We start from the raw sequence: 23,503 nt of genomic DNA, 5'->3' as shown, positions 1-23,503 counted from the left end.
ATAGTACACGGCCCCAGGAAGACAGGAGGGTGCCTGCCCGGCCCCCTTTTTTCCACGCAGAGGACAACGGAGCCCTCCTCCTGGCCCCTCTTCGAAGCCCAAGGCCTTTGTGTGTGGGAGTGGGTTTTCAGAAACGGTGCAGCTTTTAGGTGTTTTGTTTTCAGACTTGACGGGAGCCCCTTGGTGAGTCAGACGATCAGAAACACCTTCTCTAGACCCGTCAGGAGTCACGCCAAGTGGTATTCCCATTGTGGGGATGAGGCCACCGAGGCAGACTGTCCAGGGTCCCCGCAGCTGGCACACAGCAGAGTGAGGATGACCGGGGGCCTCCTGGAAGGACGTCGGCATTCCCGTCTGAAGGGCACAGACACCGGAGCTTCCCCAGAGGCCTCTCGGGGGCACGTCCAGCAATCTTAAGAACTCGGAGCTCCCTGCTGGCCACAGGGCCATCTGTTGCTACGGTGGGGACAGGTGGGCTGGCCAGCGCGTCTGGAACGCCTGGCTGGGGAGAGCCTCCGAAGCCTGGCCTGAGCCAGGGAGACGGTGTGGAGCGTGGAGGCCCCGGGTGCAGCTGTGGTGTGCACAGGCCTCAAGTGACTTAACTCTGCCATGGAAGCTTCTCTCCTACACGTCCTTGCACCTTTTCGTGTGTGCCTTTGTGAACCTGAGGATGATTTTACCTGTCCTGTCCACCCCGCGGATTTTACTGAAGGAGAGGAAGGCGCAGGCCGGGGTCGGGGGGGTACGTGGTTTTAAGTGAGTGAACCTGATTACTACTCATGCTAACCTTGGTTTGTCCTGTGAAGAGTTTTCTCTCCCCACCTCCTGGGTGCTTTTGCCCTCTGCCCAGACCCAACAGTAGCAAAACACCTAGGGCATCTTTGAGCGGATGGAGCCCCTGGGAAGCACAGGATGAAGTAATGACACATGTGAAGCTGTGTCACCCTGGGCAAGCCCCTGTCCTCATGGTAACCTCCCACTTCCTAAATTAGAATGGAAAAAAAAAACCATACAGACCAGAACCTAACTCACTTCATCAGTTTCACCAGTGGCCCTGGTAACTTGAGCTTCCCTCCGACTTCCTTCAGAGGCCTCATGGGGGTGCCTGAGGGGCTCCATCCATCACGGGGAGTGTGCTGGGGGCAGGAGGTGGGCAGTGTCATTGGAGTTTTGTAATTGAAGAAGTAGGAAGTAAGAGTGGGCAGGTTCCTAGAGTCAACTGACTGGGGAAACCACGTTTCTCATTCTCTCTCCCTTGCCGTAACCTATGTTTTCCCCAAATGTTTTTAAAAAGTAAAGAAAATGCTGTCTCCCCCCCCCCCTTTTTTTTAATTTATATCCCTTTATAAAGTTCCTTTGGGGGTTTTTTTAGTCAGTCTTCCCTTTTTAAAAAAATTTTTTTAATATTTATTTTTGAGAGAGAGAGAGAGAGCATGAGCTGGGGAAGGACATAGAGGGAGACACGGAATCCGAAGCAGACTCCAGGCTCTGAGCTGTCAGCACAGAGCCAGACGCGGGGCTCGAACCCACATACTGTGAGATCATGACCTGAGCCAAAGTTGGACGCTTAATGGATGGAGCCACCCAGATGCCCCATCTCCCCCATTTTTAGCATTGTTCCCCTATCCCACCCTGCACTCCTTGCCCCCAGACACACATGTACACGCACCTACGCACACAGATTTTTTTTCTGCTTTGAATCTGTGATAATTGAGACCCATGGGGACTTCAGGAATGTTTAGTTCCTGTCACAATAAGCTAGTATTAAATCATTGTTTTATTGGAAGAACCACACTGTCGAAGCCATCTGGTCTTCTGGACAAACTTTTCAATAGGCAATACTTAAAATCGCGAAGGAAGAGAAATTTCACATAATGATACTTCCCATGTCTCTTTTCACAAATATCCTCATTTAAAACTATGCCCTGTATAGCATGAATTGGTGAGGAAGGGGAGGGGGTGGCTAGTAGGAAATGAAACTCCCAGCTCACTTAACCATTGATAATTGCGAGGCTGGAGGCAACATACTTTGTAAATAGGGATACAGCTTGGGAATCTGTCTGGGGCCTCGCTCTCCAATCAGTCTCTCTCCCTCTTTGGGAACGGAAAATGTTGAAAGTCCGAGGCGAAAGCATATAGGTGGTAAGGCAGAGGGATTTTAACTCGGATTTTTATATATTTATTTGTTATTCTTAAAGTTACACAATTTTATTTTTTAACACCTCAAATGGGAAAAAAAAAAGTCAAGATCCTGCAGAAATGCCAGTATTCCATGGACATCCCAGTGGGGTTGGAGGAGTGGGAGGTGGGGGCTGGTTTTCATATTCTGAAATTAAACTTATTTTAATGATATTCCCTTGCGTAAAAGAGAATCTGTGAAGTATATTTTAAAAATCAATGCTACAAACCGGCCACATAGCCTTTTAGAGATTCCCTAGTCAATGCCTTCAAAATGATTTTTAAGTGTTGAGCTTTCCCATGAAATATGTGAAAGAAATCCCAATGCAGACTGTGGTTCTTGCCTGGTGGTGGCCCTGTCCTTTCTTTTTGTTTTATTTGCTTTCAGTGTGTGTGATTATTTTCCATTTTAACCCTGGCACCAGGGGCCCTGTGCAAAGAGGCACTTACAAATGTGGTTGCTCCACAGTGGAGAGAATTTCAAGAATGTTGACTATCTTTAGACCTGCTTCATTCTTCACAGATAAGATAGAAACAAAAGAACTCCACTCTGTTGGAAGAAGAAGTTAGTCAAGGAACACTGCAGAAGTGACCACCGGAGTTGAACCACGTGAATGACATAAACGTCCTTGCTTGTGGGCGACACCAGCCCATTTGGGGCAGGACTTCGCTTTAGAGCCTTGAGAAGAGGGTGTTTTCAAATTCAAGCGAACGTGTATTTAGTCGCCACCGTCTTAGCTGCGACTGAAATACACCTATTCCCCCCCTTTGATTTTTTTTTTTTTTTAATTTGATTTTTAGCCCAGTAAAATGTTGATCCGGACACCAGTTCCCACTTAATTCTTCAGTGGCTGGTAGAGTTAGAACTGAGTAAGGGAGAGCCACAGAATAATAGTTAACAGCACCACCCCGCATCTGTTTGAAGAAAAATGCTAATATCTCCTTCCCCTGCCCTTCTTAGGGGTGGTGGTTGGTGGGAGGCAATGTGTGGGGTTGGGGTGTCTGAGCAGGGGGTGGGGGGGCGCCCCTTCTCCACAGACTGAGCTCTGGAGCACCAGGTTCAGGCTTTGTGCAGATAAGCTCAAGCATGTTAAATGGAGTGGGGGGAGGGGTGTGTGGAACAATCTAAATTTAAACTATAGAATCAACATTTTCTCTAAAAATTGTTCCAGTTTTCCGGAGGCGTGGGTGGATCCTGTGAATTGTGTGCTAACGCACATGCTTTTCCTACACGCTGCTTATGTCAAAACATTTCCAGTGACTTTCTTTCGGGGGGTTTATTTTCAGGCTGTAGATTGGGGGTAAGAACTCTTTTTTTTTTTTTTTTTTTTAATAATTTCAAGGATTCTTAGGATGGCTTTTGATTAGATTTTGGAAAGGTCGGTGTTCTGATGTAAGCCCTGAAAGAACTTAAATTCGATATTTAATGACTTCTTTGCAAATCTAAGAATTTGAGCATAATAACAAAAGCAACTTAGCATTTAGGTGTTTTGTTTAAGTTAGCATTTGGTTCTTCCAGAAATGGAGGTTGGCGCTATTCTCTCCATGCTGTGGAAGAAAAACTTGAAGCTCCAGCAAGAGTCAGTGACCGACCCCAGGTTCCATAGTGAGTGGTAGAGTGCGGATTCTAACTCAGACTCTTCTGCTCAGAATGCAAAGGCCTGAGCATGATACTCCTAAGTTAATAATGGAAAGGTGATTTCATTCTTGCAGTGGGGAAGGTGGAAGGCTGTGGGATAGAGATTTTGATAGCGCAGGCCCCTCCCTATTCACCCCAAATGGAAGTGACTGGCCGGACCATCCCGTGGTTGCCGTGACTTCACTGGTCTTACTGCCCTTGGGCGCGGATGGCACATCTTGAGCTTAGGACCGTTGCTTTTGTTTAGGATGTCATGTAAGCAGTACGTTTCCATGATTATCATCCCGTTGACTATTCAGAATGATGGCTGCCCTAAAAAATGCCGAAATCCCTTGCCCCAGAATCTTCTGTTCGTTCATAATGCACAACCACACTTTCCCCACATTCTTTGGTAGGTTGGACGTGATAAATATGAACCTGCGGCTGTTTCAGAGCATGGCGACAAAAAGAAGGCCAAGAAAGAGAGGGATATGGATGAATTGAAGAAAGAAGTTTCTATGGTAAGTATTAGGATGCTTTTCGTTCTCCTTAAAAATTACTTGTATCATTTTTGTTGTATGATCTTCCCCCTCCCCCCCCCCCCCGAGTCATTTGAGTCAGAGACTTGGCTTTATTTTAAAAGGAAAGCAGTCATTATACAGACCTTACCGAACTATAGAGGTCAGTATGGAAAATTTCCATTTTTCCAGGCTGTTACAGGGTTGGAAGAGTTATCCAGGCACCCTGGCCTAGCCAAAGGTGCACAGAAGGAAGTGTGGTTGATACATCATGGGCCTTTGCTTTTCTCTATTTCTGGATTATACCAAACCCAGGGAACCTCCGACCTTCCGGGCTCTGGAGGCTTCCACAGACACAGGCTGGCTAGAACCTCCCTGGTCATCAGAGAAGGCAAGCAAGGTTTTCCTCGAGCTCCAGGACTGATGGGGTTTTTTGAAGTGATGTGGCGGGCACCTAGGGACTTCACGCCACAGCTGTCTCTGTCCTCTGGTGACGGGCGCTCGGCGCACAGCTGTGTGGTGGCAGATCCATCAGGCCGCGGTGAGAGACGTATATCGCCTTCTGCACCGGAGAAAAGCCCGTTTTCGGAGCTTAGTAGCAGCAATGAGCCCATGAATGCTTCACCCCAATCTTTTTTTTCTGGTACAGTGTTTAAGTCTTCTGTTTCTGTTTTTCCTTAGGATGACCATAAACTTAGCCTTGACGAACTTCACCGTAAATATGGAACAGACCTGAGCCGAGTATGTTGAATTTCCAACTTGTACAGAGTCTCACGTGTCCCTGTGGCATCTCCTCTGTGTCCTGGGCGTAACCCTGGGGACCCTGGGAAGACAGTGATGACAGGCACCATCCGAGTATCTGCTGTGCGACATGCAGAGCTTGGGTTTTTATGTGTTTCTTCAGTACCTTGTTTCCCCACGAAACTTTGAAAGTAGATGTTATTTTCCCCACTTGGTAACAGGTGAGATCCAGTCAGGGAAAGCACCAGGATTTGATCCTGAATGACTCCACAGCCGCGCGTTCCCCGGCCCTTGATCACAAATCTTTTTCTCCATTTTTCTACATTTACGAAATGGAGTTGAACAGTTGACCCTCCAGTACTTCATCTTTTGTCCTTCTACTAGTGAGTTCATTGCAGTGTGAGAGAGAGACACAGAGCACGGGCGGGGGAGGGGCAGAGAGAGAGGGAGACACAGAATCCGAAGCAGGCTCCAGGCCCTGAGCTGTCCGCACAGAGCCCGACGTGGGGCTCGAACTCACGGACCGTGAGATCGTGACCTGAGCCGAAGTCGGACGCTGAAGACTGAGCCACCCAGGCGCCCCTCATCACCTCACTTTCGATGACACCTTAAAAGGGTTGTTGTGAGAATTCAGGCGAGGCTCTGGATTCAGCGCCTGGCACCGGGAGAGCACTCTGATGCTGAGTGGTGCTGTCTGGGTGGGGTGGGGTGGGGTGGGGTCACATGGGAACATGAGGCAGAGGAAGGTCCTAACTGAGTCCTCGTTTCCCCTTAACTTCTTGGTTTTCTTTTCCCTGGTCCCCGTACTCCTTAGGGAATTCAGATATTTAAAATAATGTGGACACAAACTACGTAGTAACAGACACTTTGGGCAGAAATTAGCTTTGTGTCTTTTTTTTTTTTTTTTTTTCTTTTTTTCTGACTTGGGCATTTTGATAATACGAGATTTTGTAATGGTAGCCTTTTATCTCCTGTCTGCTGTCCCATGTGTTTTAAGGCCTATTTAAAGAAGCGTAAGGCCTTGAGTAACAATGGGTTTTTCCAGTGAATACTTCTAAACTGGCAACTTGCCTGGGGGTTAGCTAGACCGTGCACCTACATGAACCCTCTCCAGCCAGACCCTGTGTCAGTTGCCATCCAAAGAATAAAGTTCTTTATTTAAAACTTGGCTGTTAACCACTAACAGGTTGGATTCCCACAGAGATTTTTTTTTTTCCTTTTTTGTTTATAGAGGCTTTCTGTCTTCCCCTCCCTGACAGATTCAATAATGCAAAAAAAACTCAGAAGCTCTTAATTTGTAAAACTGAATCAAGGAGTTGGGGTGCCTGGGTGGCTCAGTCAGTTAAGCATCCGACTCTTGATCTCAGCTCAGGTCATGATCTCGAGGTTTGTGAGTTTGAGCACTGTGTTGGCCTCCACGCTGTTGCTTAGGATTCATTCTCTCTCTCTCTCTCTCTCTCTCTCTCTCTCTCTCTGCCCCTCCCCTGCTCTTATGCATGTGCTCTCTCCCCCTCAAAATAAATACACTTTAAAAAAATAAATGAATTTATGAATTAATATTACTCTATCTTTTTGGTAAAAACGCAGTTTGGCATGAGTCCCTTATCTAAATTTAGAAGAGATCAGACTGGATTCAGATTTGTTCATGGACCAGTTTAAAACGAATTTCAGTGTGGATGTTGTGGGGTCCTCCGGAACCTTCCTTGGGCAGCCGTGCCTGGCCCGGGGCGGGAGGAGGGATGGGGGGAGTCCTCATCAGAACTGGCCGGGTTTTACAGGCTCTGTAGCTTGGGGAATTTGGTTTCCTCCTGAACCCATTATCGTAGTTCTCCAGCTATCAGGTGGGTATATTCTCTTGTAAGGGCTGGGGCAGGGTGTCTTACGTGTATCCATCCCTTTGCTTCTCAGGGCTTAACAACCGCTCGAGCTGCTGAGATCCTGGCCCGAGACGGCCCCAACGCCCTCACCCCACCTCCCACCACTCCCGAATGGGTCAAGTTCTGTCGGCAACTGTTTGGCGGGTTCTCAATGTTGCTGTGGATTGGAGCGATTCTTTGTTTCTTAGCTTACGGCATCCAGGCCGCCACAGAAGAGGAACCTCAAAATGATAATGTGAGTTCTGTAGTTCCTAACTTAGATGACAAAGTGTGCACAAAGTATTCTCCTGGTCTTTGCCACCCGCCAGTTTTCCACCGGTTACCGCTGGTTGGCTGATGTTTTTTAAGCACGAGGGAAAAGCAGGGTTAGCAACTGGGGCCGTCAAGGCCCATCCATTCTTCTTCATTTGTGGTTTCTCCCTCCAGCTCCGGCCCTCTAGATGCTCTTCTGGGCTGGAGGTCCATCCTGCATGTCGCTGCTGTGACAGGGCGGCTCTGCCCAGGTCCCGGCCCGGGTCCGGCTGCCACTCACACGGCAGAGCACAGCCTTTAATGTTGGCACATAATGCACGTCCAGAGATGGGTGGTGGCCATCCCTCAGAAGTCACACGTTGTTTCAGAAACATGTTTGTCTTCATAAAATGGGAGAAACTGATTCACCTAAAAGATTTTCAAAAGTCTGTCGAGGTGGAGCGACCGAGTCCCTGGGACCCCATTTCTGGCACTCCTGTATACGGTCTCTGGGAAGCTGAATGTGAAGACACGAGTTCTGTATTGGATAATTCCTGAAGCCTTGACCTCTCTGTTACAGATTTGTTTTGCATTCAGTCAAGAACTACCTGAATGTTCGCGGCTCCTTACGGAGAGCCCGCGGTTCTAACCTGTGTGTTCCCTTCCAGCTGTATCTTGGCGTGGTCCTCTCCGCTGTCGTCATCATAACTGGGTGTTTCTCCTACTATCAAGAGGCTAAAAGTTCAAAGATTATGGAATCCTTCAAAAACATGGTCCCTCAGGTACCTGCTGCTTGGTCTTTCCCCATTGGCAGCCCCACGGGTGTGAACTAGTGTGAGGCTAAGGCTCCCGAGTACTTAGTGACTCCGTCAGAGAAAGGGAAACCAACCCCCCCTGCCCCCCGCCGACCCAAAACCACACCTGTTCTTAGACCCCCGGCAGGAAGTGATGGCCTTCCTTCTGAGCATACCCTGACAGAGCACCCGAGGGGGACAAGAGAGCCACCTCCAGATAAGCGAGATTTTATAGCTTGTATAAATAGAAAGATCAGCAATCTTCGTCATGCACTCGGATAATTCACATCAGGGATCATTTTCTAATTTGGCTTTCTCGTGTGACCACCACCCTGCCCTTGTCGGTAGTCGCTTTTCTCTGACTGAACGCTGTCAACTTTTCTGCCTCTAAAGCAAGCCCTTGTGATTCGAAACGGTGAGAAAATGAGCATCAATGCCGAGGAGGTTGTAGTCGGGGATCTGGTGGAAGTGAAAGGAGGAGACCGAATCCCTGCCGATCTCAGAATCATATCTGCCAATGGCTGCAAGGTGGGTTCAGCGGGGCCCGCGCGGCTCGGGCGGGGTGCGTGGGGCGGCCCGGTGTGCGCTCACACAGCCCTCCCGTCTCGCGGGCAGGTGGACAACTCCTCGCTCACTGGCGAATCAGAGCCCCAGACCAGGTCTCCGGACTTCACAAATGAAAACCCCCTGGAGACGAGGAACATCGCCTTCTTTTCAACCAACTGTGTGGAAGGTAGGCCCTTTGGAGGCCCCCGTTCATATCCGCAGCACGGTGTCTGTCTCGGGCATTCGCCACAACGGCAAAAGCCAGAGACGTCGTCTCTCTTCTTGCTTTATTGGCTCCGTGTCTGACCCCTGTGGTCAAGCACAGCAGATGCGGTTCACTCGCTGGCAGGAAGGTTCAGGAAGCCTGTGGGCGGTCTGTCCTGCTCCCCCACCCCCAGCACACATCTCCTGTTGGCCATGCTAGGCTGGCATGGACTTTGGAGCTGTTCTGCTCATGGATAGAAAGCCCTCTGCCGGTCTGTGAAACAGCGTACCCCCCACCAAAGAGCGAGCCCTTAAAAACGTGTGTGGCTTGTGTCTGTCTCTTAACCGTGCCAGGTAACCGCGCAGATTCCGTGACCTCGTTGGTGAAGCGAGGTATATCCAACTCCCCCTCCCTCTCTCGTTTAAGGCACCGCACGTGGCATTGTCGTGTACACTGGGGATCGCACGGTGATGGGAAGAATCGCAACACTCGCGTCCGGGCTGGAAGGCGGCCAGACCCCCATCGCTGCCGAAATTGAACATTTTATCCACATCATCACGGGTGTGGCTGTGTTCCTGGGTGTGTCCTTCTTCATTCTTTCTCTGATCCTTGAGTACACCTGGCTCGAGGCCGTCATCTTTCTCATCGGTATCATTGTAGCCAACGTGCCAGAGGGTTTGCTGGCCACTGTCACGGTGAGCAGCTTGGGGAAGGCGACGTTCTCTCTTAGACCAGCTTGCATGTGAGACTCCTCCCCTGCCCTCTCCAGAGCGGCTGCCGACCACATGTCTGATCGTACGTGTGTGTGTATAGTTTTTCTTCAGAGCCACATGGTAGGGTTAGACAGCGAGAAGGCCTCGGCATGGTTTTCCGTGGGAGATAGTAGTCCCAAAGCATACGCTTCGGCCTTACCACATGACCCACAACAGTGTAACGAAGAATTTGGGGGTGAGTGGGAGAACTACAGTGTGGTAAATCCTAGTTGTTTTCACTTCATCTATTGCTTTATTGGGGGGAGAGAGAAAGCCCTCTCTGTACGTGGTCCTGTGACAATTCGCGTTTCACAGGATGGCTGGAGAGGTTTAACTTCAGACAAACTTCTTCCGTATTAGGATGTAGCCAGAGTTGGTGTAAGACTCCCTCCTGGTCGAGATTGAAGTCCTCTGCTTCCTCCTGGTGTTTAGGTATGTCTGACCCTCACTGCCAAACGCATGGCGAGGAAAAACTGCTTGGTGAAGAACTTAGAAGCCGTGGAGACCTTGGGGTCTACGTCCACCATCTGCTCGGATAAAACTGGAACTCTCACCCAGAACCGGATGACAGTGGCCCACATGTGGTTCGACAATCAGATCCACGAAGCCGACACGACAGAGAATCAGAGCGGTAGGTGCAGGGGGGCTGCCCCACGCTTTGGCCCCACCTGTTCACATGGCTTCTTTTTTTTTTTTTTTTTTTTTTTTTAAGTGGTTGTTGGTTTTAGTTTTTTTACTGTTAGGTAAGGAGTCGTGGGCATGGGTTTTAGACTTTTCTTGACTTTGCCCAAAAGCCTGATGAGTTCATTACTTGGGAAAGGAGACGTCATCATTTCACCTTTTATGGGACTTGCGTACAAAGTTGAATGCGTGATTTTCCTCTCTTGTTTCCTTGCCTCTGTCAGGTGTGTCGTTCGACAAGAGTTCAGCCACCTGGCTCGCTCTGTCCAGGATCGCGGGTCTTTGTAACAGGGCGGTGTTTCAGGCTAACCAGGAAAACCTGCCTATCCTCAAGGTATGCCCAGAAGTTCCTGTTAGCGGTGAGGCTGCTTTGCGGGGGTGTAGATACCACCCGAGACCTCCCCCGAGTGTTCTCCTTAATAGCGCGTGACCTTTGTGTTCCGTAACGCAACCGTTCCTCGTGCGACACTCGGAATGGCCCGTGTGATGCTTTGCTGTGTGTAGCTTGTATTGCCTGTGGATCCGGAATTCCCTTGGTTACCCTGTGGTTCAGAGAGGTTAGAGAAGAGGGACTTAGGGTCAAAACCGACCAGAGGTGGGAGGCAGTCTTCACTGTGAAAAAACGAACAAAATCCACTCTTCCTCTACAGTGTCACCTAACCTAGCAGGGAGGGAGGGGCTGCTTCTGTGACTGGATGATTGCATTTGCATATCGGGATACACTAGATTCCAATAAATCCCTTAAGCCGTGTGTTTTCTTAAAATAGCTCAGCTCTTTCTCTTATCTTATTTGTTCTTCGCTTGCTTACTGATGATGCAGAACTAAGCTCAGCCTCTTGGAATCCATGGGAATTGGGAAATGGCTGTGATTTCACTGTGCTGCCCAGTGGAGACACAGCCTCAGAAAGGTCACGAGCTGAGCATGGGGTTGGTAGGATGAGGAAGGCATGTGCAAGGCCCCCCGGGCTCACCTGTTTTCAGTGAGGCTGCCTGGGGTGTTTCGGGGGGGGGGGGGGTGGTGAGGGGGAACCAAGCTGTCAAAGAGGATAAAGCTCACTTAGGTGGAACAGAGATGGCTTCCACTGTGAAGATAGGACCCCTTTGTCCTTTAAGGGAGATGTTCTTGGCATTGAATTGATGTCGATTTGGGGAGAGGGGTGTTTCTCCTGGGATAAAACTTGAGATGCCTGCCTCCTGTATTTCCTTGCGTCACAGTGGAAATTTTGTAGGCTTTGAGCTTAGAACTCAACAGGTATCAGACCTCTCCCAGTTTAAAAGTGCCAGAAAAGGGAGCATGGGGTGTATTTCTGAGTATTTCAGGGGTTGCCCCCCACAAAAGGCACGCAGTCCTGTTCAGCTTTACTAACTGGCCTTTATTAAAAATGATCCCACTTATTTCACATTTCCTACCAAACCTGACTACCTTTCTTCTTAAACGAGGCTACACTTGGATGTGCAGTCCTGTACATCCCGAGTTCTAAAGTATTTATATAAAAGTTGGCTACAAGTCCAAATGTTCGTAGTGTGTCAAAGCATACATGTGTCGTAGTATATCACAAGAAAGAAGTATGTGTTACCTCAAGTGTGGTCTTGAACTTAAGATGTTAGCTGATTATAGGACTGTTGGAGCTAATAATAGCTTTCAGTTCACACCATTCAGGCCCAGATAATTTTGCACAGTTGAATTATGTTTAAAGCTCTCTGTTTTGCCCTTGACACAGTTTGCCCCCAGTCCTGGGAACGCACCTAAGGGATTTTCTTTTACATTGGAGGTGCTGTAAATATTTGGATTCTCACTTGGTATTTGCAGATTCATAACCAGAAATATGTGTTTGGGAATAGTGTTGGCTTTGAGACTTTGCAACAGGGGAAGATAAAAAAAAAAAGGCTAAAGTAGGTTGGAAGCGTGTGTTATGGTCTTCCCCAGGGTGGGGGACCCCTCGAGGCACCCCTTTTCTACCAGAAGCCGGATATGGGATGACGAAGGAGGGCTGACGGGAGGAGGCAGCTAGGGTGTGTGTCTGAAGGGCTGTGACCGGCGGGGGTTCTGAGCACAGGGAGGTCCGTCCCTGCCAACAGCACTGCTTCTGCCTCGCCCGCCCGGTCCTCCACTTCTGACACGAGCAGAGTACATCCGGGTTACACCGAGTTTTCCGTGGTGCCTGGGTGAAGCGTTTCAGGCTAATTAAGAATGATGTCTGCGTTCACAGCGGGCAGTTGCAGGCGACGCCTCGGAGTCCGCGCTCTTGAAATGCATTGAGCTGTGCTGTGGCTCTGTGAAGGAGATGAGAGACAGATACACCAAAATCGTGGAGATACCCTTCAACTCCACCAACAAGTACCAGGTCACCTGGCGTCGGTGCGGGTGGGCGAGGGGGTGGGCGGGGAGGCACGGGAGCTGGAAGAAGGGCTGTTTGACCTTTCTGAACTGTCACAAGCTTCCACGCTTCCTAAAACCGAACTATTCAAACTTCATGAAAGCTTTTAAGTTTTACCCCAGGCTGCGTATAGAAAGTGCTAATCTATTTGCGTATCATTAGGCTAAATGAAACCTCCCCTAAAATGTTTGGGGCTCTCTGGGATACTTACTAAGGGTTTGGAGGGGGCGGGTGGGGAGGGGGCTGGGTGTCCAAGGATGTGCCCATCGTTGTTGCCACTGTCCCTTCAGGAAAGCTTTAGATACGAACCCGTGCCAGGGATTTCAGGCTGGGTCACTATGCTTGCTTTTTTGGTAGCATTCAAAGCAGGCTACAAGGTGGGAGACCCCAAAAGTTCAGATGTAGGAGGTCTTGGTGGTTTTCATGACCGATACCCAGGAGCAAGTGAGCTGTGCTCCTCATTCGGGCCAACGACGCCCAGCCACCTGGCGTTCACGTCTCCACTATCCTTTATAGCTGTCTATCCATAAGAACCCCAACACGTCTGAGCCCCGGCACCTGCTGGTGATGAAGGGCGCCCCGGAGAGGATCCTGGACCGCTGTAGCTCCATCCTCCTGCACGGCAAGGAGCAGCCCCTAGACGAGGAGCTGAAGGACGCCTTTCAGAACGCCTACCTGGAGCTAGGTGGCCTCGGAGAGCGTGTGCTAGGTAAGTGGGCAGCCGGCGGCACGGCCACCCGTCCGGTCTGCGTCTGCACGTTGTGCTGACCTCCCCGAAGCCTTTCGGGAGGAATCCTCCTCCTCGATCTGCCCCCTCCCCCTTGTTCTGAAAACCGCAAGGGCTGGGCTGGGGAAATGTTTGGTGCATTGGGCCCGTGAGCAGCAAATTCCTGCTGGTTTGCTTCTGATCCGTACTTAGACCTTTGGTCTCATGCTGGTCAGTTCTGTTTGCCCGGGGAAGAAAGATCGGGGAGAAGAGCTTCATTATCAAACTTTTGTTGCCATGACCCTGACCTACAAACTTAATGAAATTAAAATGAATTGCCAGGGCTTCCAGAATAAAACCGTTTACTGACTGGCACAGAATGGTTGTGCGTTTACACCAGAGCTTATGCGTCAGCTCACAAATTAGATTAACGGTAAACTTTTCACCTAGGATGCTGCCTGTCCTTCCTACCACATCAGAGCTGGTGCAGATCAGAAGGACGTTTCACTGATTGTATAATGTAACTGAAACGGTGGCATTTGTGATATTTTGGAGGTGGACAGATGAAAGTTCCTTATGTAATTCTTCCTGTTCTCCTTAGCTTAGTTACTCAGAACTGATTGTCTAGTTCCATACTCTGGTTCATACCTTCTCCTTCATCTAATTTTGAGGTGTCTTTCTTAACATACCCTGGTGCTCAGTAATACTAAAGGAATAGCGAGCAGAGATGTGGGCTCGATTTTTTCTTTTTTTTCCTAAAAAAGGAAGCAGATGAGGCACCTGGGTGGTTCAGTTGATTAAGCGTCCAACTTTGGCTCAGGTCATGATCTCACGGTTTGTGGGTTTGAGCCCCACGTCAACCTCCGTGCTGACAGCTCAAAGCCTGCAGCCTGCTTTGGATTCTATCTCCTTCTCTCTCTGCCCCTCCTCCACTCACGCTCTCTCCCTCTCTCTTTCTCTCTCTCTCTCTCGAAAGTAAATAAACATTAACAAAAAAAATTTTTTTAAAAAGGAAGCAGAGACCAATAATTACATGCTTTGCCAAATCTGAGTACCTGAGCGGGCGGGTCTAGAAGCCTGAAATCCTGGGGCTCACCTGTCTCCTCCACATTGGACAATGCCTCTTCCTTTGAGGCTTGATGATGGATTCTGTCATTCGCATGTTTTGTCTTCCGATGATTCCACATCATTCATAAAGGTTAAATAAAGCCTCATTCTGTTATAAAAAAATAATTCCCACTATATACGGAGGCGGACTGTCTGACTAGCCAGCTGCTGTTGTCCTGTGCCTGTTCGGTCAGTGAGGTCCTCACGGGCTGCCTGCTCTCCTTGCAGGTTTCTGCCACCTTTATCTGCCAGACGAACAGTTTCCTGAAGGCTTCCAGTTTGACACTGATGATGTGAATTTCCCTGTGGAAAACCTCTGCTTCGTGGGGCTCATCTCCATGATCGATCCTCCTCGGGCTGCTGTTCCCGATGCCGTGGGCAAATGCCGAAGTGCTGGAATTAAGGTGGAGCCCAGGGTGCCTCCTTGGCATCAGCTTTTAGTGCCCCGGGGCGCCCTGCTCGGTGCCGCGGGAGCCACACGGCCAGCTTGATTTCTCACCTGGCCGATGAGTGTCTTACCTCCAGCACTTCAGTTATCACCAGAAAGGGCCAAGTTGTTTTAAAATGGTATCATCAGTAGATGGCGGGCGGGTTTAAAAGAAAACACACACACACATTTTGGGGGAAAGAAATGGAAGCGTAGTAATATTTAAAAAGAGCAAACGACTTAGCAAGGTTTTACATTTTGAAATGCTTGGCAGTGCATGGCACGTCTTCTCTGCTTTCAGTCAACCGGTTTTTTAATGGACGGTGTCCTCTGAATCTTCCTAAGCTCCGGAACGTTGTTTGGGTGCACTGACGCGGGGCACGTCGTCTCCCTTGGTGCCAGCTCTCTGATTTGTTTCCACTTTTTCATTCTCGTTAGTGAGACTGCCCCTCAAAGCTTTGGAAAAGTTACTCCCCCACCACTCGGATTGCGTTCTTAAGTATATTTTTCGGAATGTAATCCTTGGGTCAAAAAAGTGCAGTCACCATTTTGAATTCCTTTTACGTACTTACCCTCTCTCCCGAATTGGGCCAGTTTGGGGATTGTTGACCAGCAGTATGTGGCACCTTTGCCTGTAGTGTGATCCGCATCAGATTTTTATCTTTTTTTTTTTTTTCCTTTCTTTTCATGGCTAGTTTTAGTAAGCTTGAGTTTTTTATGTGACTGTGTAAAGGAGAAGCAGATACCATGTATCCTGTGTGAACACGTACCAAGATCAAATCTGGTTATTGCTCCGTGTTTTCTGTAAACACACGTTTGTGTTTATATTTTTGGTTAGTCACTGTTGTATCAATTTAAGTTTGCATTCTTTCCTTTTGATCTTCCAAGATGAGTAATCCTTAATACTTCCTCGTGCCTATTTACAGAAGACTCTCTTTGAGGTCATTTCGCTTGGCGGCTGCCTTTGCTAAATTGTCCTGTTTCTTGTTCAGGTGATAATGGTCACTGGAGACCACCCCATCACGGCCAAAGCCATTGCCAAGGGTGTGGGCATCATCTCAGAAGGCAACGAGACCGTGGAAGACATTGCTGCCCGCCTCAACATCCCAGTGAGCCAGGTGAACCCCAGGTGAGGCAGAAAGCTCGAAGCACGGTCTGCCTTGAATGTGCAAATGCTGGAAGTTGGGAGTCATCAGCCTGGGTCTCCGATGGTTTGCTTCCAGGCTTGCTCCTGAATAGGGATTGCCCCTATGGTTCCAGAAGGCAACCTTGTCCTTCCACGGGAGGGTTGCCCTGAGAGTGAGTCCTTTTGGCCAACCCCTAGGTGGTGCTTACAGTTCTAAGCACTTGGCGCAATAATGTATTAAAGTAGCTATTATTCCCACTTGGCAGAGCAGGGAAGCTGAGGCTTCGTCCTGAAGTATGCTCTGCGGCCGGGCTTCTGATTCCCCGCTGTTAACCGCAGATCATACCACCTAAACCTAGCAGCAAGTCAGTTTCTAGGGCCACACTCACTTGTCCAAGTAGGTCAAACATGGAGAATTCGGCAATACGGTAAATTAGATGAGAGATAAAGCAGTATTGTTTTGATGTTTCGTTAAAGTTTGGGACCCCTTCACCTACTTCGGGGCTATTAGAGGGTTTGCTCTACCGTCTAGAATTCGATCCTTTTATTTCAGTGTGTCTTCTATGAAGACCAGGAAAGGAAAATGACAGGCAGGCTGCCCCCCAGGTGTCTGTGATCCTTGAATGGAAGGAATAGATAAGAAGATGCTTTGTATCCTGTAGAATACCGCACAGAGAATCGCTTTCACCTGATGGGGAAAATTCCCTCTGGCTTTACGTTGCTTACAAAGTGTTCCGCATCGTAGAACAGCCCCGCTCGGTGACGAGCATCATGTTGGCGAAGCACTGGGTGACCTCTTTACCTATCCCGATCCTAGAGATGCCAAGGCCTGCGTGGTCCACGGAAGCGACCTGAAGGACATGACCTCCGAGCAGCTGGATGACATTCTGAAGTACCACACGGAGATCGTGTTTGCCAGGACCTCTCCTCAGCAGAAGCTTATCATCGTGGAAGGCTGCCAGAGACAGGTTAGCGGGCAGCCGGGGCCGGGCTCTGACCTCCGTGACGGCAGGGCCCGGCTTTTCTCAGACTCACCGTCTGTGTGCCAGTGTATTCCCCGGGCGTGGCTCCAGAGGGAAGGGGAACTTGATAACGGTCTAGCAGTGCCATGCCCTTTACAACACACGTCTTCATTGTGGCCCAGAGTCTGAGCCCCCACACTTGTCTGGAATAGCAGTACAGGCTCCTCCTGTCTACACTGGGGCTGTGAATGGCCAGGAGAGACTCTCATCCCACGCCTTGAGAAGACCTGTAAAGGAATGGGGTTTTCCAGAGATCTCCCCAAAGTCATGCGTTTGAGGAGCTCTCGTTGGGGCGGGGAGGTGGGGAGGAGGTATTTGTTATCACTCCTCCGTTCTCTTGTTGAGTAGTGGCTGGGTGGCTTCTTGGGCTGAGCCGGTTCTGAGCCCCCAGAGAGTCTCCAAAGGAAAGGGACAGTCTGTAGCGCCTCGGGTATTTCTGCCCGGGGACTGTGTGGCTCTTACAGACCCCTCCCCCTTCTTCGGACAGGGGGCTATCGTGGCCGTGACTGGCGATGGTGTGAATGACTCTCCAGCCTTGAAGAAGGCAGACATCGGGGTTGCCATGGGGATCGCTGGCTCTGATGTGTCTAAGCAAGCTGCCGACATGATTCTTCTGGATGACAACTTTGCGTCCATTGTGACTGGAGTCGAAGAAGGTGAGAGCAGTATGTGTAAAGCGTCCCCCAGAAACTCCTCCCGTTGCTGTCAATCTGTAGCCGTTTCCAGCCTGCCCATCTCTTTTGAGCCACACGGTGAAACAAACTCTTGTGTTCCCAGGTCGTCTGATCTTTGATAACTTGAAGAAATCCATTGCCTACACCCTGACCAGTAACATTCCAGAGATCACCCCCTTCCTGATATTTATTATTGCAAACATTCCACTACCACTGGGGACCGTCACCATCCTCTGCATTGACTTGGGCACAGACATGGTGAGTGATTCTCACAGCTCAGGTCCTGTCTCACCCACGGCTGCTTGCCGGCGCCCACGAGGCCGTGGCGGCTCGCTGTAGTGACACCGGTGTGCGTCACGGCCTCCGGGAAGCCGTGTTCTCACTCCTTCTCCGAGGCAACTGTCAACGCCTGTTTGTCAGAGAGCAACGTTATATAAAAGGGAAGAGTCTTTTTCTTTTTTTTGATGGGACTGGTAATAACATCTCATGGTACAAAGAACGGTTTTAAAAGGGAGAGGGCAAGGAAGGTTCACGAAGTCAGTTTCCTGGTATCTGACAACGTTTATACTCCTCCCTCCCTCCCCCCACCCCCCCCCCCCCAGGTTCCTGCCATCTCCCTGGCTTACGAGCAAGCTGAGAGCGACATCATGAAGAGACAGCCCAGAAACCCCAAGACGGACAAGCTTGTGAACGAGCGGCTGATCAGCATGGCCTACGGGCAGATCGGTGAGCCACTGTCCCCGGACACCGGCACTGAGCAGGGAGCGTCTGTAGTGGTGGGGGCGGCCTAGGGGCTTGCTGTGGGGGACTTCAGATCTAGTAAGAGCCAGGACACAGTGTGAGACTCAGGGGAACTTTTTGTACAAAATCCTCTTGAGTGAGAAGAAATCTTCTGCTGTCTGCCCAGTTACTTCTTAGTGGAAACCGTAGTTCTTCAGCCTGGGCTCAGCGGTCCCTCAGCTTGCCAGGCACAGGTCATTCAGAGGCAGTCGTTCCCGGGGGTACGTAGTACTGGCCACGGATTTGGATAGAGAGTTAGGCTTTGACGAAGTTGCATGAGCTTGAAAGTTTGGCTGGCTGGTCACCACCACATGGTGACCCCGCACCGGGCTTGATCTCTGCTCCACCGGTGGAGCTAACAGGTGGTCTCAGAGACCTCATTTTAAGGAGGTCCAGAGCATAGGAGGAGACGTGCCCCGGGGAATTCAGGGCAGTGTGGCGAGACCAGATGCCAGGGGAGAAGCGAAGGGCCCTGAAAAGGAAGGAGGGGGGGAGGATTGGGTCAGAAAGTGCCCCGTTCACTATTTCAAATATGGGAAAAGGAGATGGGGAAAAAAGTCTCCGTGTAGCAGAGATTAAAACATAGGGAAGGAAGCATTTTCCCCTGAAAGGCTGTGCCCTGGTAGAGGCAGATGATGAAGTCAGAGCCGGGGGCGGGGGGCACATGTCTCCGAGTGAGACCTGTGTGTCGTCTTCTAAAGCTCTGAAGAGTGACTCAAAAAGAGAAGAGGGCGCTGGGTGAGGGACGTGTTCCTGTGGTCCTCCACACTCCCTGTCATCTGTCAACTGGTGACCAAGACCGCCCTGAAGGCAGTCAGGTGAAGTGCGTGCAGATGCCCCAGACCAGGTTAAAGGCGTTTTTCCGCACTTGCAGGGATGATCCAGGCGCTGGGAGGCTTCTTCACTTACTTTGTGATCCTGGCTGAGAACGGCTTCCTCCCGACCCACCTGCTGGGGCTCCGCGTGGACTGGGATGACCGCTGGATCAACGACGTAGAGGACAGCTACGGGCAGCAGTGGGTGAGCACGGGTCTGGCCAGTGGGAGGACCCTCCAGCCCCTGAGGGGAATGGTGGCCACCCAGCCACCGGCCGTGCAGGCCGCGGGCCAAGCTTACCTGGCTGCCTTCCGTGTCCCAGACGTACGAACAGAGGAAAATCGTGGAGTTCACTTGCCACACGGCCTTCTTCGTCAGCATCGTGGTGGTGCAGTGGGCTGACCTGGTCATCTGTAAGACCCGGAGGAACTCCGTCTTCCAGCAGGGGATGAAGTGAGTAGGGAACGCTCAGGGCCCTCACCCAAAGGGTCTGGGGATTTCTCAACTCCGTGCAAAACCCCGGCACCTGACACATGGCAGTTTCTGGAATCTCACTTTTGGAGCAGATTTAGGAAGCAAATTGTGATTTTCTTTTTTTTTTTTTCATCTGCCCTCACGTTCCTGAGTATAGCTCCTACACAGAGACCTCGATCTGCCCTTTGACACATGGATGGCTTTCGAAGATAAACTTCTGTTTGTGTCCTTAAGCTTTCTCTCCCCTTGATTCTTTAGGAACAAGATCTTAATATTCGGCCTCTTTGAAGAGACGGCCCTTGCTGCCTTCCTTTCCTACTGCCCTGGAATGGGCGTGGCCCTGAGGATGTACCCCCTCAAGTAAGTCGCTCCTCTTCCACCTCCACAAAGTGCGAGATAGACGTGGAGCGTTTCCTCTCGTGACGTGTGCCAGTAGCTACTATTGTTAGGAATTGGGGGTGGCGCGTACAGAATTCCTCTGGACTGGAAATTAGGAAGGACTGGCCAGTGCTCAGGCTTTGGCTAAACGGGCTCTGGTACCACGGTACCAGATTGCTCACCGGCCAACCGCGTGAGTGCTTGCGTGCCCCATGGCGCCAGTCCAGTTGTCATTAGAGGTGGACCAGATGTACCCTGGAGTTTGGGGATCAGGTTCAGATCTTGATTTGCTTTCCCTAGCCCCTGTGTGTTCCCACCACAGGCCCCAGCCGTTGTGGGCCTCTGAATCCTCTGCCTTCCCAGGAAGGAGGTGGGAGAAGCGGGCTTGAAGTGGATCACGGGGAGAGGGGACCAAAGAAAGCTGACCGCTGGTCTTTGCGCAGAACCAAACTGGCCTCTTTAAAACACAGTGAAGGACTGTGTGGTAAACACCCGTATGTGAAAAATTCTGGTACTTTTAGAAACAGAGGGTGTTGGGTGGGGTCTACTCACTGGTTGAGGTTAAGCGACTGCATTTGATGAAAAGATGCTAAGGCACAGAATGTGGCCCCTGTACAACACGAGCTTTTGATGTCGAAGTCTCCCCAGCCTCGCTCAGACCCATCCCACCTGGCTTATAGCCGACACTTCCTTCCATTGACCCCAGCCAAGCCCCATGGGCCTCACTGACATCTTGTCACTGCAGACATCCTCGGTACAAGGCTGGCCTGGCGTCTAGGGTCTGTCTCACTAGCGTCTAAGCGGTCTTTCTAGCCTTCTCTTGTAGCCATTCTTGTAGCCATGCAAGTTTCTGTAGGTGAATTCAATACTCTCTTCCCCTGCACATGTACTTGGTCGGGATATTCCCCGCCCCCCCTCCACCCCATCAGTCTGGGTAATCCTTCAGGGCTGATTGCCCTGGAGCTCACCCCCCTCAGACATGTGCAGGTACACCCCTTCTTTGGTATTACTGGTCACGTCTACTCCTCCCTAGATTGTAATCTTTAAGGCACGGGCTATCTTGTTTGACTTCGCGTCCCCAGCACCCTGCACAGAGCTGGTGTACAACAGGGGCAGGCCTTGTCCGAGGGGAATTCTGTCTGCTTGAGCCCACTGTTTGTCAAGAGGAGGCCAGGAGAACCACCGAGCTCTCTCAAAGCCTGGAGAGTCACACTGAAATAGAGTAGGGCCTCAGGATCTCCTTTGCTGTGCCTAGAGAGTTTGTTCCCAACAGGTTCTACCCAATTAGGAAGGTGATTCAGTTACTCTGGGCGACCAAGCCAAAGGAGATCATCTCTTAGCTGTGGAGGAAGACCTCTAGCACCAGGAAGAAGAGATTGCCAGGCTTCTGCCCTGGGAACGCCTTCCTCTGTTGACTGCAGGAGTTGGTAGTCAGGAAAGCATGGCCCTTGACAGGGCTGTCCAGGGTGCCTGTCTCCGGGCTGGGGATGTGGCAGCAGCTGCTGGGCTCCCAAAGCTCTGTTCTCTATTAGGGCTCAGCTTTTTTCATTCCCTGGCGCTGGGATTCAGCACCCAGCTGACTGAATTCAAGGGATGGATACATGGTTCTGATCTACTCTGGCAGTACTTTATCTTCAGATGCCAGGACGTTAGATATAATATATATACCACACTCAAGTTCCTCAAACACTTTAGAAAGGGGAAGAAAGTAAATGCCCATTTGCTGGGGGGGATGGTCAACAGAAAATCTCAACTCACCCTATAAACCAAATTTGTAAAAGGGGATTCCTTCATAAAGTCTGCAGTCTGGTTTCCTCAGCCTCTCCAGGCCCTGGGCACAGGGAGCAGCATTCTGTTCTTAAGACCTTTCTGTGTGTTCTGTGCTAATGGCTCAATAGTTAACCATGATTGTACTTGGCTCCTCCTTCCAGGCTATTCCACTGTCCTGGGTGATATGTGGTTTCTCTTTTCTTTGACTTGTGTTCATGTATAAATTAGTACCTGATTCTATTTCCAGACCTACCTGGTGGTTCTGTGCCTTCCCCTACTCTCTTCTCATCTTCGTGTACGACGAAGTCCGAAAACTCATCATCAGGCGACGCCCTGGCGGTAATTTCATCTTACCTTCAGCAGGGTTGTGGGAGAGGCGGTATTTCTGTGTCTTTTATTTCCTCTGAAGTGTCTGGGCTCGGCCCAGGCCATTGGACCAGCCAGCTGCAAACTGCCCAACGCTACAGTCCCATCCTCACGATCTCCATTGAGGTTTCAGAACCGATCGTATTTTAGACTACAAACCAAATACGATCCAGTGGAAAGTTGGGCAGAAACCTAAACCATCTTTCCAATTAACATGTTCTTTTTAAAAACAAAGAAAGAGAGTTGAGGTCTAATGCCGAATTTGAGTGACCCCCCCACCCCCCCATCCCCTGACCCTGGGCTTCGTCACCCACCCCCAGGTCACTCCTCAACACTTTCTCCCACTGTGCCCTAGAGCCAGGACTTACTGCAAGTGTCTTGTCTCTCTTTGCTGCCTATAGGCTGGGTAGAGAAGGAAACCTACTACTAGGCCCCCCCGTGTCCTGCACGCCGTGGAGCATCCTACCACGCACCTGCACCCACCCCCCACACCCTCTTTGTGTACTTCAGTCTTGGAATTCGGAACTCTACCCTGGTAGGAAAGCACCGAAGCATGTGGGGGAAGCGAGACGTCCCGGAATGAAGCATGTAGCTATACGGGGGGGGAGGGGGGAGGGCTGCCTGACAAACACCGTCTATGGGAATGACAGCGGGGAAGGTTTTTATGTGCCTTTTTGTTTTTGTAAAAAGGAAAACTTGGAAAGACTGAAAGAATACATTTTATATCTGGATTTTTACAAATAAAGATGGCTATTATAACGGAATCTATCGTGTGCCCTCATCACCTTCGTGGCCCTGATGTCAGAGTGTGGTTCTCTGCGCGCATCCCTGTACTGGCTGCTTCAACAGCCTGGAACTTGTTGGCACGGCAAACCCAGACCCCCCTGAACCAAAGCTAACCAGTCCTCTGGTTGTATAAAAGCTCTCTAGGCGATTCTGAGTCCCATTCAAGTTTGAGAACCGCTGTTGAGGGGGAACTTTGTGCCCTGGCTCTTTTGTTCTGAGTAGATACATTTGTGGACCTACCTCAGGGTGAGTGGTGTGGCTGCAACTCCAGCTGTCTCACATCTGTTCCTTGACGGAGGCACATGTCCTGTGAAGGATTCAGTGCCTTAGTACCATACCCTCTTGTCAAGCTGGCACAGCCCCCGGGTCCCCACCACAGCAGCCTCAAGCGTCTCTAGACCAAGGTCTGAGAAGCAGGCCTACACGGTCTCGTGGCCCGTGTATCACAAAGTGCTTCCCTATCACATAGCTCGTTCCTAATGTAGCATCAGACAGCTCCATTGCAGAAAGAGCTTAGGTGCCAGAAGGCACTTAAAGAAAAAGGTAAGAGAG

At 50.3% G+C, this 23,503-nt stretch overlaps 1 protein-coding gene across 1 annotated transcript in view; it reads left to right on the top strand.

Annotated features, from left to right (window-relative positions):
- Nucleotides 1–22,929, top strand: part of ATP1A1 (ATPase Na+/K+ transporting subunit alpha 1) — a 29,714-nt gene extending 6,785 nt beyond the window's left edge. The window contains exons 2-23 of the mRNA XM_053890788.1: nucleotides 4,213–4,317; nucleotides 4,996–5,055; nucleotides 6,964–7,167; nucleotides 7,832–7,945; nucleotides 8,351–8,485; nucleotides 8,573–8,690; nucleotides 9,135–9,403; nucleotides 9,893–10,091; nucleotides 10,366–10,475; nucleotides 12,352–12,486; nucleotides 13,036–13,228; nucleotides 14,561–14,736; nucleotides 15,752–15,888; nucleotides 16,703–16,853; nucleotides 17,395–17,563; nucleotides 17,685–17,839; nucleotides 18,184–18,307; nucleotides 19,236–19,381; nucleotides 19,500–19,630; nucleotides 19,910–20,011; nucleotides 22,047–22,138; nucleotides 22,567–22,929. Of these exons, the coding sequence (XP_053746763.1) occupies nucleotides 4,213–4,317; nucleotides 4,996–5,055; nucleotides 6,964–7,167; nucleotides 7,832–7,945; nucleotides 8,351–8,485; nucleotides 8,573–8,690; nucleotides 9,135–9,403; nucleotides 9,893–10,091; nucleotides 10,366–10,475; nucleotides 12,352–12,486; nucleotides 13,036–13,228; nucleotides 14,561–14,736; nucleotides 15,752–15,888; nucleotides 16,703–16,853; nucleotides 17,395–17,563; nucleotides 17,685–17,839; nucleotides 18,184–18,307; nucleotides 19,236–19,381; nucleotides 19,500–19,630; nucleotides 19,910–20,011; nucleotides 22,047–22,138; nucleotides 22,567–22,595 (3,054 nt within the window). The 3' untranslated portion in view covers nucleotides 22,596–22,929. The remainder of the gene's footprint in view (nucleotides 1–4,212; nucleotides 4,318–4,995; nucleotides 5,056–6,963; nucleotides 7,168–7,831; nucleotides 7,946–8,350; nucleotides 8,486–8,572; nucleotides 8,691–9,134; nucleotides 9,404–9,892; nucleotides 10,092–10,365; nucleotides 10,476–12,351; nucleotides 12,487–13,035; nucleotides 13,229–14,560; nucleotides 14,737–15,751; nucleotides 15,889–16,702; nucleotides 16,854–17,394; nucleotides 17,564–17,684; nucleotides 17,840–18,183; nucleotides 18,308–19,235; nucleotides 19,382–19,499; nucleotides 19,631–19,909; nucleotides 20,012–22,046; nucleotides 22,139–22,566) is intronic.
- The last annotated feature ends 574 nt before the right edge of the window (nucleotides 22,930–23,503 follow it).

The sequence above is a fragment of the Panthera pardus genome, unplaced genomic scaffold, assembly GCF_024362965.1.
Source record: "Panthera pardus isolate Hobbes unplaced genomic scaffold, ASM2436296v1 HiC_scaffold_11, whole genome shotgun sequence".
Classification (NCBI taxonomy): Eukaryota; Metazoa; Chordata; class Mammalia; order Carnivora; family Felidae; genus Panthera; species Panthera pardus.
The sequence above is the reverse complement of the archived record's forward strand: the minus strand, read 5'-3'. Positions and strand labels throughout refer to the sequence as shown.